The 13,893-nt window shown below is 32.5% G+C and overlaps 1 protein-coding gene across 3 annotated transcripts in view; it reads right to left on the bottom strand.

Moving 5' to 3' along the window:
• The window catches only part of LOC118186381 (uncharacterized), a 28,577-nt gene extending 14,966 nt beyond the window's left edge, over positions 1-13,611 (bottom strand). The window contains exons 1-2 of one of the 3 annotated variants that reach the window (XM_085808933.1): positions 10,420-13,611; positions 7,658-7,768 (exon numbers count right to left, since the gene is read on the bottom strand). In XM_085808933.1, the coding sequence (XP_085665059.1) occupies positions 7,658-7,768; positions 10,420-10,542 (234 nt within the window). In that variant the 5' untranslated portion in view covers positions 10,543-13,611. The other 2 variants (XM_035356462.2, XM_085808934.1) reach the window with 2 other exon arrangements.
• Positions 13,612-13,893: the final 282 nt, after the last annotated feature.

The following is a 13,893-nucleotide window of genomic DNA, read 5'->3' on the forward strand; positions in this document are numbered from 1 at the left end:
CTGTGAACATCCGGACTGTTGTAAAACTCGCTGTTAATGTTCATAGAGAGTTCCGACATAATTTTCCACCATTCAGGATAAAAAAAAGGTATAATCCGAGGAGGATGGCAGTGTTTGACCTAAAAAGACACAACTCTTTAGCTCAACACGCATTTATAAAGGCGATCAAATCCTGCTGGAAATGGTATATCCAACTTTATTTTGAAAAGAAGTTGTACTTTGTCTGGAGAAAAAAGTGTCAGAAAATAATCTAAAATCCTAGCGATCGGTTTGCTTTACTTCCCAGTTTGGGAAAGATCTTCAGACGTGTCACAATAAACTGCTAGCAGTACCGAACCCTAAATCACAGGGAACACAAGTTGTTCACAAGACTCTTTCCTCGGACCGAATTTGTGGAACTCTGTAACCAAGGGTGTTCTTTCACCATCTGAAGGTAGTTTTCGAACTGAGAGTTTATGCAGATGATTTTCATCTTGTTGTGAAAGGGTCATCTAGAAAAATCCTCGAGAGATAAGCACAAAATAGCCTGACTCGCTTTGAAGACTAACTCAAGTAGGTACTATTTTAGAATTTTGAATCGAAACTTTAAAGCTATGATAATCGGCAAAAAAAAATTTACTAAATGCATGTCATCCTTATATCTGCAAGGAGTAAGCATCAAGATTGTAAATGCACTGGAATAACTCTTGAAAATAAACTCGTCTGCCTCTCATGAGTCAAAAACAAATACCCATCTTCATCTCCAGTTTCTGCCTACTGCGATTTGCAGGTGAAGCAACATGAAGCATGAATATCAAAATATTCAATGCAAGCGAAACAATGCGATGCGTGAGTATCACAAATTTCAATGATTGCCTTCCTTCTAAATTAAGAAAAATGTTATTTTGTAGCAGGTTTGTGCCACAGGTAACACTCTGTGGCAGTCATTCTTAAGCGCAGCCATAAATCCAATCTTCCGAAGCACAAATGTAGAGTCATTAGAATTTTTGAAACAGGGAAAGTGAAAAATGTGCTCGCCGAGATTCGAACCTGAACCTCTCGAATAATCGCTGTGCTACCGTTACGCCACGAAGGAATGATGAAAGGAGGGAGAAAATACCTTACAAAACATTGTTTAATGGATACTAACATAACGAAAATATTCACATAATAAATTTCTGTCATTTGAAAGAAAGAATTTACTTGTTTCTGCAGTATATGAATGTAGTAATATAATTCCAGAAGAAATAGTTAGAAGAAAGTTCCAGAAGAGATAGCCATAAAGTCCTATAGAAGTATTTACATATTGTATGTTTATTATTATATAGTCTCCAACTATTTACCTACTTCAGAATGACAGACATATTGGATCAAAACGAACTGGAAATCTACAGTAAGCATTTGCTCTAAAACTATAGATAAATAGTAGTTTTATTATTATGCAGCATTTTATGTTTTATGAGACAAATATTTTTACTTTTAAAAGTTTTAAGCCTCAAAAACTCAAAATTAAAGTTTCTTAGTATCAGATTTATATCTACTCGAACTCTAAAATGGATTCGTCTTTATAATAATGCCCTGGAAAGAAATCTGTGATAAATTATTCTACACCGGACCCTTTTATCTTTGCAAGCAAGAAGACTGCTTTTAACTTTTGACACTACGGAAAGCACAGAAACGAATGGGCTGCTATTTTTCACTCTAACGCCATCAATTTCATCACCTGAATTAAGAAATCTGTCAAAGGAATGGAGCTTATTCTAAAAAATAGCGCCTAAGGCGAAGAATTCGGTATATATCAATCTTTGTATGAATACGATTTTTTACGTTCTATTCAATTCTTTGCGCTGTAAGAAGTGTCAAATCGGGGGGACTCAGGATGTTGGGATAGTAATATAAAAAACTGTCTTGATGCATTGGCGAATCAAAGCATTGTTAAAGTTTGGACAAAACTGCTTTCTTTTTCCTTCTCTTTCAAAAATTCGCAAATTTTTTCCTCAGTGGTGTAAAAATGACGGTTTAATTTAACTCAATGTTTCAAGTATTGTTCATCTGTGGTCAGTTTCTTAATTTATGAAACTAGACAGATAATACTGAGTGTTTGCATTAAAATGTGCGTTGTGAATTTTTATTTCGCTAATTCCAAAAACGTCTTTCTTTCTCTTCTTTCTTTCTGTGCATTTCCATTAATTTTGCCGTATGAGTTTGTCTCATAAGGTAATAGATTAACTTGTTTATATACTTATATACATTGTAATGTTGTAACATAAGACAAAACTCGCGTAATTACAGTACTGTACTGAAGTTTTTGTAATTGCTTAAGAAGAAAAGTCATTCAAGAAAGTCTGTCATGTGCTAAGTTTATATGTTGAAACAGTTCTGCAAAAAATATGTTTAAATGATAAAAATACTATATCTGGATTCAAAATACGCAAATATTTTCTTCCAGAGTAAAATTTAAAGATCAATGATCAATTATCTTAGGTTGCTTACTTTGTGCATACTTCTCCTTTAATTTGCTCATGAGCCTGCTTCTTTTCTAAACCCTAACAAACCTCGCAGATCGCTGTTTAAATTCATTAATTTGTAAACCACCGGTTCTCTTTCTTTTCCAATATTGCGGAAATGCTCTCACTGTTTCTTTACATACGTATTTTGAGGTGTCTTTATTATTATTTTGGTCCAAAAAATGAGATTTAAAAGTATTTATAAATTTAATGCACGCGTACATTTAATTCCTATTTAAATAATTTAATAATTACTTCTCTCTCTCAATTACTGCTTCAAATGGTACTCGAAATGTTATCAATATGCGCTATTATAGAATTCCTATAAAGACAGCAAACTACGTTGATTTCCACTTTTGATAGCTTGGATATCCTCTAAAGGTGTTTGATTACTTTTGCTTTCTTATATTAATCACTTGAAATTATATGTTATTAAACATTACAAGGCTTACATTAATAATTTTACTGCACTTTAAGATGTACGGTTATAAGGTATTTCTCCCGCTTCTCTAGCGTGCCTTCGTGGTGTAGTGGTTCTGCACACTGAGCCGGTATTCCAGAGGTCCGTGGTTCGATTCCCGGCGAAGGCGGTTGCATATTTTTCATCTCTTCTGCTTCCAGTTAACCTAATGACTCTACACGGTTATTAATTATTATTTAAATTAACTTGCTTTTTATGATTTGGATTTTTACTATAATTTCTACTTTGCGTTTTCCTCGCCAGAATGCAAATAAGTTAGATGCATTTAAACTGATGCTTTTGGGTTTTAAGGTACAGAGTGTTTCTGGCCTGGGCATGCGCGCTACGATTATTTCTTGCCAGTTTCAATAGTCGTAATTTTCGACTTTGCGCTATTCACTGCCGACAAATTGATTTTGACGCTCCGGTTAGAATTACTCAGTTTAGAGTAAAATTTAAATTGTGTAGTCTTAAACCATTCCATGTTTTGACTTGAATTTGAGTGTTCCTTTAATTGCATCACTACGAGTTGCGGCTGATATTCTTAGCACACGAAAGCGCATTTATATTCTAAATTGTGTTTAAATGAAAAGGTTATGGTATTTGGACTCATTAACTGTTTTCATACCAAGTAAAGACCCGTAAATATTTTTATACAGCTCCTTCTCTGTTAGTAAATTTAATGACATTCATTTCAACCTCACTCTAATTGACTTTTTTAAATGATTGCATGTATATTTACTGTATTCCAAAATTTACTGTATGTTTCTGTTTTACTGGTAGTCTTTCATTCTCATGTGTGATGTATATTGTTATTAGATCTGGTATAAACCATTACGGTTATGCATTTCATTTTATCTGGTTAGCAGACGTGTAATCTTATAAACATGATTAGTTTCTTATAAATTTTATTGTTTTCACAAAATTATTTTCTTTCCAGCTTATTGGACGTCTCGCTGAATGCACAATCGTGAAGATTAATTTACATCAGAATCTAGAGCGAATGCCTTTAGCTGCATGTTTAATTTCTGCTCTTCTGAAGGTTATAAGCCATGTAATTATCCTTTTCGCACACTTTCTGATTTATTTGTTTGCGAAATAATGTACGACTTTGATTTTACTTAAGTGTAATGAATTGTTTTTGATTTTCAGCTCGTCCGCTGCTTAAGGATAGGCTACTTAAGACTTTTGCGGTTCTTTTTCGGGAGCGAGATGGGTGTTCCAAATCTATTATTTTTCATATCTAACTCTCCACGTCGTTTCCCTAATCTCTTTCTTAGAGGGTCACAATTAGGAAATTTGCCAGGATTGTCGCTTACATATATACATAATATGTAATTTAGATTAGAATAATTAATACCAATCAAGCAGCAGGAAAAGCGATAGGTGATTCATAATTTCGTCTTCATGAGACTAAAAAATGTAAATCAGTTAGCAAAATCCAAGAGATAGTTATCTTTTGTCAGTTAATTATGTCTTCATTCTTTTAATTGATCATTGAATATTAATTATTATAATTTTAGTTGTTTTATAGTCTGAACCCCTTTTATCCTTTACAACTAGAGAGCTTAGGATGACTGGTTGTATATCTTTAGTTCTTAATTATTTTCTGCTAACCAAAAAGCTTTTAAAAATTAGATTGATTATTCTTCAGTTCGTTTTCATTCAATAACAAGTTAGCAATAATAACAACTGAAAGAGAGAAAGCCGAGTTTAGTGCTGTTAGATAATTTCAAATACAATATAATAAATAGGCGAAAGACTATTGTTTCAGTTTTTCCCAAAATGTTTGTGGAAAATCATTAAATGTTGACTGTTATGTCATCAAACATTTTGGCCGGGTTAATGGAATCGTTTTATATGGCATTATCACGATTTATAAAAATCGAATATTGATTTTTTCAAAATGAGAACAGTTTTATAATTAACACAGTTTACATCTCAACCTCTATAAATTACATACAAGTTTTATTATATGTAGTTATTTATTTTATTTACGGTGAAGTATTATTTTTTACAAGAATTTCGCTTCTATATTATTTATAAGAATTAAGCATAGGTATTTAGCTTCTGTGCTTTTAATGTTATAATGTGTAATAAATACACTACTCTTAATAAAATTAACTAAATGATAAGAAGACGCTGGGCAATTTGGAGGTTTCGAAAACGATGTACATAATTATATGTAAAGTTTTATTAAAAGGTAACGAAAAACGAAATGTAAATAAATCGGATAACTCTGGTAGTTGCATCAAAATTTTACATATCAAAAGTTGATGCAATTTATCCTGCGCAACCTTAATATACAGTGAATGTACCTTTAATGCCTAAACAGTCTGACAATGATGTACGTTACTTCATACAAAGAGGTTTAGAAACTTCTGTCACAGTAGAAACACCGTAAAATATTGTTTTATTATCAAAGAATTTTCTTCTAAAGACTCCATGAAAAAGCCACTGACCCTTTTGCCATTTCTCATACAAGCAACTTCCACTACAAATGCTTCTTTTTCTAATGTTAGATGGCTATATCATATTCCTAAGACAGAAGATTTAAATTAAGGTTCTTTAAAAGTATAAGGTTTAAAAACTCAGAATCTTAATATCATTTATAGAAAAGGTCTTAAGGGTAAGAACATTGGTACAACCTTTCTTGTGCACAGTTTCCTTTCACTATGCAAATTTGATTAAGTTTTGTAAAAAATGTTTTCTGCTTTAATTGAAACTATTTAACAATTAAAAGAGATAGTTGATATAATACCAATACAGAATTTCGTCTAGTTCTTGCAGCCATGAAACAAATTCAACTTGATGTTGCTTTTCTACAACTTTGCTTAAACTTCAGCGTTAGTCAATTTGATTATGAGGAAATGACAGCATAGTTATGAAATTATAACAAAAATTAGACGTTATCATGAGAAAAGTTTTAATTTTAAACAGTGGTTTATGATAAAATAATTATCGGATTATTGAGATGCGGATTATTAACAAGTGTGCTCTATATATGGGGTTAGATTTAATTAAAATCCCTTACGTATACTATCGCTGAATGATTAATCCGCTTGACTTTAAAAGTAGGATCAGCTGTTGAAGAAAGTAGCTACTATTAAATAACTACTAGTACTAGAAATAGTAGACCTAGAAGCACTATAAAGCAGACAAAAGTAGAATTAGGACCACTAGAAAGTAGGTAGCAGTAAAACTAGGAAGCTTCACTTGCAATGGGATTTCTAGTTGTTACTTTTTGGTAGCTACTAAAAGGTAACAGCTAGAAGTCCAATTGAAAGCTAATTAAATTGCCATTACGTATATTTTATTGTTCTACAGTGTTATTAAGATAATTAACTTAACCTATAGTTTTTCTAATCACAAAGAGAACTATTTTTCTTCGACATTTGCAACTTGAAATTAAAATGATTAAAAAAATATTTGTTTTATATTAGTCATTATTTCTATGAGAGTTAGAGTTTATAATTTACTTATTGAAGAATGCTTGAGTCATATTTTGACCAGAGCGCTTGTATTTAAATTAATTTTTGAATTTTGAGTGAGGAGTAGGTAGAGTAAAAAGCTAGCCATTACACAACATCAATTCTGTTGTGCTAAAAGTCTGTGAGATATTGTCACACCAAGGACTAGCTTTCAGGCACTGATTTGTTGATGTGTAGTTTATTCGCAAAACAATACATTGAAATTATGCTTGATGGGACAATTTTATCAGACAGCAAAAACTTGTTTGACAGCATCATTTGAAAGGTATGTATAAAATTCTCTGGTGTCATATTAAAACAATTTCATCATATTAGAGTTTTGATGTTATGTATGCTAAAAACTATTTGCTTTATCAGAGTTTTCATATTAGTTGTCAGTATGTCCAAAATTTATTTTAAGAATAAATCCGAATTAGAATTTAGTATTATTTTAAAATTACAGCTATTATAAGCTCAGTTAACATGCTATGAGATTCACTAAAAATTAGCATAAGAAACGTATTATTCAAAAATTACAAATTTCTGATCTGTCAATAAAAATTCTAATGAGTTCAAATAAAGCATGAAAGGTAAATTTAGTTTATACATTTTTTAGCATGTGGAACTCGAAACATTCATAAATTTACACCCCAATGCAATGAACGCTGTGCAATATATGCCGCATAATACAACATATACAGATGTAAACAGCACACGTATTGAATATAATGGAATTTTAATATCAATGAATACTTTTATGATTTGTCGTCCCTTTTTGAGTTCTTACCATCCATTTTCTAAAATACGTTTTCTGGTAATAAGTCGGATACATTGCAAAAAAATGCGTGCAACATGTTCACCTGACCACTTAATTTTTTTAATTATTTACACTTAAAATTAATTAATAAACGGTAAATAATAATATGAAATTAAACAGTAATTTAAAAGTCATGGATATAATGAGATTTTGTTATCTAATCTATTAATTTTTTAAGAATTTTTCTCTTTTTGAATCTTTACACTGCATTAGCTAGTTTTACGCTGAAAACAAGTTATCTGATAGTTATGTCGGGTACAATGCAAAGCAAATATGTGCACTTATTTTTTTTTATTATTTACAATTAAAATTAATTAGGAAACGGTGAACAATAATTTTAAAATAGACTTCAGTGCAAAGCGGCTTCTTGCGTGAACACCAGCTAAATATGGAAAATTTAGTAATGTTATTTCTTTGAACGTACCTTTAATAGATAGGAGTTTCCTCTCTGTCCTTCACTTAGGATCGCCTTTCGTCCTATGCTCGATTTCAAAAGCGAGCATAGAACAAGACTGTACTCCTTACAGGCCTTTACCTAAAAATTAACTCGTATTACGTTTTTCTTGAAATTCAATCTCTCATATGCCATTGCTATCTGGAAATACGCTTCTCAATGGTAATACATGAAGTAATGTTTCAAAAATATGTCGTTAAAAACTTTTAATCGTTAAAATTAGCTTTTATGAGCATAACATATAACATATATGATGAAGACATATTTTCAAGGTGAAGTGCAATCACCTGGTAAACCCACCAAGATTAGTAAATTTGAAACTCGAGAAGTTTTTGTTTTTTAGAAATTAAAATTTTTTATGAAGCATTCAAAAGCATCGTAAAATGTAACAACAAAATCGCTACGTGAAAAATTTACAAGGCAATTACTCTTCAACCTTTGTAAATAATCAATGATATTTTTCAGGAAATTTTCGTTTGTTTTCAGCAAACATTCATATATTACATTATAAAAATTCTGCATCTGCTATGATTATACTACACAGAAAACATATTTGAAATTCTAATTAAGCAATATGATTTATTTCTAATTTGATAACTACACCTCTAGCATAAAAAAAAAAAAAAAAAAAAAAAAAAAAAATATCGGAACGGCTGGCGTTTTCTTTGAAAATTTTCAGTACATAAGCACGTTAATGAATTTTGTTACCTGTATCGTATCGTATCTCAGAACTTCATCTGAAACTAATCAACGGCAATTCATAGTTTGGAGGAATATTTAGCAGTCTAAAATTCGTGTCTTAATTCAGTATCAGATGCGTTAAAACCAGGAAATCTTCTTAACATGCTTACTAAGCCCTAACTGCTACCAGAAAAAGAATGTTTTGCTAAATTTTTGATCCACTGAATTAACTAAGACTTATTTGCAGGAATGAAGTAATAACTGAATATATTAATTAATGATACGAAAATCCCTGAGTCAATGAATTCAAAACTCAAAAGACATCCGTAATTAAAGAATTTATCAAAACTAATATTCCGTCAAGCATTTGAGATATTTAAGGCGTATTTAAACATCCATGATTAACTAGGCCTTTTAAGAGAATAATTCATATTTAATTCCCGAGATGTGTTCTACTGTAAATCTCTAAATTTTATTCCATTAAAAAACTACTTTTCAGAGTCTGTAATAAAAACGTTCACGAATATCATCGTAAAAAATTTTGCTGTCATCGCCAAAACCATTCTCCACTGAAGTCTAAGCTGTTATCAAACACTGCGACAAAAGTCGGAAGGAGACAATCTATCACCACAGACCCGGAAGTGCTTCGTTGTAACAGAGGTTCTCCCTCAAATTCATCTTTTGCCTACATATACCTACATATAGTTATATTTTATGTTCTAAATATCCATTCTATGCAAAGAAAAAGTACTATGAAAGTAACAATTATGGGCTTATAGAATTTCTAAACTATAGTACTACGTTCCGAGGTTTTCAACAAAATTAAATTCAACAAAAAAAGTAGGTAAGCTAATTGTCATCTTAACTGACTTTAAATATCAATTGTGAGAAATATAAGCCATAAATAAGGCTCATAAAATGAATTTTGCTTCTTGTTTATCTAAAATTACTCGGTTTGATTTAAATTATCTGATTGCACTATTTGCCAAAAGCTATGCTCAGGGGAGTAAATAAAGAAATACCGCTCACCTTTTCACCAAAACACTCTAATGGATTCTTTTTAGGCTTATCCAAGTAGCCCGATCCTTTGCAAAGAGAAAGTAGAGGAATTGTCATGGTGTGGTGCCTTTTCAAGAACAACGATGCCAGCGTATTGAAGTACAGGATGTTCAAGGCTATTGCACGCGTATGAAGCAAATATGATTGATTCCCTGTAGTTGAATAAGCCGTTATTCCAAAAAGCAACTGAAATTGTCAAAAACTTATTTTACTGTCGCGAAGGAAACAATTTTCTTTACAGTATTATGAAGAGATGATATTCTTATTTGGAGAAATTTTACTTCGTCTAATGATAATAAATTGGAATTCCATTAAGCGCTGATTCCTAGGCCTTTACTAAGCTTGTTCACAATTTTTTCCATTTTTATGTTACATATCCATATTTACATCATTTGAGAGGCACTGTAGAATGGAGAATTTCATAGAAATAACTAGTGCTGGAAGAGTATCCATAAAGTTTGTGATGAAAATCTTTCTTTCACTTTTCTGAATAAATTTCAGTTGCAGCATAACTGCAACTTCATACAAAATCAGCTATGCGATGTGGATCAAAATGATGATATTTCGATGAATTGCATACACACTTGACAAAATCGCTTCATTCATTTTTTAATTGACTGAAATGCTGAGGTAATATTAGATCCTTGTTTCTTGCTTCGTACACTATCAATCTGCTCATATCTTCGCATAAAATAATAAAGAGAAGCAGCATGGAATATTCTTGCATTCTTATCTCTTAGATATTGCTTTCACTTCTCTTCTTTTTATGTTTTAACTTGCTTCGGAGTTAAATTATGCGTTAAATGCTTTGTTTACGACTTATACAGATCTTTATGTCAGACAGAATATTAAACAATTCCTGCAAAGGATATTAACTGCAGCCAATCTTAACAGATAAACAGAACATTTTTCTGAAATGGAACAGCACACTTTCTGAAATGGAAGGTAACAGGAAGAACACAAGATGAAAGATAACCTGGTTACACTCTTACCTGGACATCTCTGAACTTGTTGCAACCAAAACTTTGCCACTTCGGGGAAGCAGAGGGAGGTTCAGAAACGGCTTGAAAAGCCATTGGATAGGCGGGTTCCAGAGGGATTTGGAAGAGTTTCATTCAGCACTGATGGCTACCACGGGACCTTCTCCTCAGGGATCTCCTGGTCAGCGAGCCCACGAAAGTAGGCCAAAAGCTCCATTGCTTTTCAGGTTGCCTGGAGACGGTGAATCTCAGGTAAAACAAGTGCTTGGTCAGCAACTATTAACCATTCACTGACCATTTTGCTTTCTGGGCACGTGCGTTGATATGGTTACTAGGGAAGCCAACAAAATTCCGTTGGGGTGGTTCTGCTCCGCTGCCTCCAAACCGATTTGTCTTCATCGTAGTGATATTTTGCTGTATAATAACCGCCGTTTATCGCCTGACCACTCACCTAGTTTACGAAATTTGCAAGCAAAATGTTCCGCGCATATATTCTTCAGTGTTTGTTATTATCAGTCATGCAAGTAGTAGCAGTACAATTAGCCTTATTAGATAAATATGACTGACATCAATAGGCATAAGTTTTTATTAATATTACAGCATTTAAATGTCACTAATTTTGTTTCTAAACTCTTCCCCTCTTTTAATGCCTCATTGAAACACTAATGTTTTACGAAAATTTCTCTTTCTTTTTATCCTTATATAGGAAGTTAAAATTATCCCTAAGCAGGAAATGCATACGTACTTCATATGTAGAAAGTTAATTGAATTTGTGTGTTCTTTTAAACATATCCCATTTATTTCTGTTTACCGTCAGTGTTCCTAAAACATTTTAAGATGCTAAATCAGTATAAAAGAGGGGGAAAAAAAACCTGTATGAAGCAGAAGAAAGCAAGAAATGTCTCTTTATTTGTTTTACTATTTAAGGGTACTTTTTGGCCATTTAAAATGCTAATAACAATGGGTTTTAATACTGCAAATTAATTTTTTAATTAAGGACTTTTACAGCAAACTGAAATAATTTTGTTGAATTTATAGAAAACTTTAATATTTATTCCTTGTTCTGCGTATGTAAATACCACTGTTTTATTTCCTATAACAACTTGTTCCAGTAAAATCGAAAAAAAGAATATTTTTTAAGCAGCATATAGTTTTAGAAAACTAACTTTGACAATAAAATATATTATTGTCAAAGTTTTATCAATTATATATATAATAAATTTAAGTTGCTTAATACTGAAAACTTAATCAAAATATGTCATGACAACATGAAAGCTAAATTATAACAAAAGCTTACTTAGTTGTATAATCTGTATTTTCTGTCCAGCGTGGAACGAGTAAATTTCTTTAAAAGATGCAATAAATGCGTAAGTTGGATAATTTTCCGAATTTTAATTTCATTACTTTCATTAGTGCAGAACGTGTTTATAATTCATTTGTAACTCGCTTGCTACTGAGTAGTTTTTCTTGAAGTTCAATAGTAATGTTTTTGAATAGTGTTCAAACTAAAAATTTTTTTAAATGCACAGCAACTGAAGAATGGTATCATTGAAAATAAAGGCTTACAAGAAAATTTGTTTAAGTTATCGATACTTTATTTGATTGTTGGTGATCTGCAATGATATTATGTGTTCGTTGCCACTAATTTTGAGCTATTCACATTTTTTGTATTTAATGGTTATTAAATCAGCCGTGTACCTCACAGGATTACTGATAAAAGCTAGGGAATTTCTTACAGACATGCTTCGTCTATAAGATAAGTATTTATTCTATAAAATGTTGTCATAATTGTTAATACAATTTAATTGGTATGGAACATCATTTTATAAAGAAAGAAATTCAAGTAAAATTTGAAGTATAAACTTATAAGGTATTTCTCCCGCCTTCCTAGCGTGCCTTCGTGGTGTAGTGGGTTAGCACACTCAGCGGTATTCCAGATGTCTCTGGTTCGATTTCCGGCGAAGGCGTGTGCTAAATTTTCATCTCTCCGGCCTCGAAATATCCCAATGTCTCTACAGTGGCGCCCAAACTAAAAGGGTGTTGGATGATGATTCTCTGCACCGAGATTTGACGATTGGGTGCCCTAAAAACCCCAGTCGCCTTTTAAAAGGGGGAGTATATAAGGTATTTCTCCCGCCTTCGTGGTGTAGTGGTTTTGCACGCTGGGCCGGTATTCCAGAGGTCCGTAGTTCGATTCCCGGCGAAGGCGATTGTTAATTTTTCATCTTGCCTTCTTCCAATTAACCTAATATCTCTACAAATTAATTAATATATAATTATAAATTCTGTCTCATTTTTCACAATCACCTTTTTTCATCTTTGGCATGCTACGTTAGGGTTCATTTTCCGATTTTTTAAAAATTATACAACATGTTGTTTCCTACACACTTCCGAAATAGCTAGTTTTGAATTTTACTGGTGAAAGAAGACATTTAGAATAGACAGAATATCATAAAATTACAAATCCGTGCATAAGTGTTGCCCTCTAAGCCTTAAATATTGTCATAGCTTGTCGATAACATAAACAGTAAATGAACATATATATTGCACGCTGCATGAGTTATAGGCTGTATTCATGCAATAAAGTATTTTAAAAAAACATTTTCGTTTATACCTGGAAGGTAACTTCCTGCAGGCATTTATTGTTTTCACCTAGGAGGATTTAGTATCCTGGTGAAATAGAAATATTACCCTCTTTTTTTTCTTATTACGTACTCCGCCTTTAGGCACTACACGGAAAGAGAGGGATACCCCGTGGAGGTCTGTTTAAAAGAAATTGGTTCGTATCCACGTTGCACACGGGGAAAACCACGAAAGCGCACATGCAGCCAACCCGTTCACAAGGACTCGGACCCCGGACCGAAGAACCAGTGTTCAGCGGCTTTTACCGCTCGGTCGCTAGTGGGACAATATTACCCTTTGAAGAAACTTTTCGCTGCAAGCCTCTTGAGCAGGTAACCACGTGAAATAAATGCACAGCTTTTCCTTTATATAATTGAATCTTTTCTTTTCACTTTCTTATAAAAAGTTGTAAGGATTATGTTAATTTTATTAAAAGTTAAATTTTGAGTTAAACTTCCTTTCATATCGCTTCTTGATTTCAACTCACCACTTCCGGCAAGAACGTAGTTTTAGAATCACGTCTAAATGCCAATGAGGAAGCGCGGTATTTAACCGCGAAGTTCTACTGTCTTAGTCAGAGAGTTACCAGATATTCTGGCTGCACGCGTCCGCCTTTTTAGGCTACTCTCTAGTAAGCTATTATTACGCTCGGCCGTACTTTAGGCCTTTGATAGCTTCGCAATATTAAGGGGACCAACTCTGTTAGAATTTTGATAGTTTCGGCTATATTTCTTTATTTTAACGCTAGTTTAGTTTGATTCTTAGTCTCTTAAGTTCAAGCCCAAGTGTCGGCTTTTTTGTACACCTGCAAGAATAATAAAGGGTCTTTTAACCCTTTCCAAGTTTATTTATTGTCTTACGAAC

Source organism: Stegodyphus dumicola, chromosome X2, assembly GCF_044657685.1.
Source record: "Stegodyphus dumicola isolate Sdum_Otavi_A_Nest chromosome X2, ASM4465768v1".
NCBI lineage: Eukaryota > Metazoa > Arthropoda > Arachnida > Araneae > Eresidae > Stegodyphus > Stegodyphus dumicola.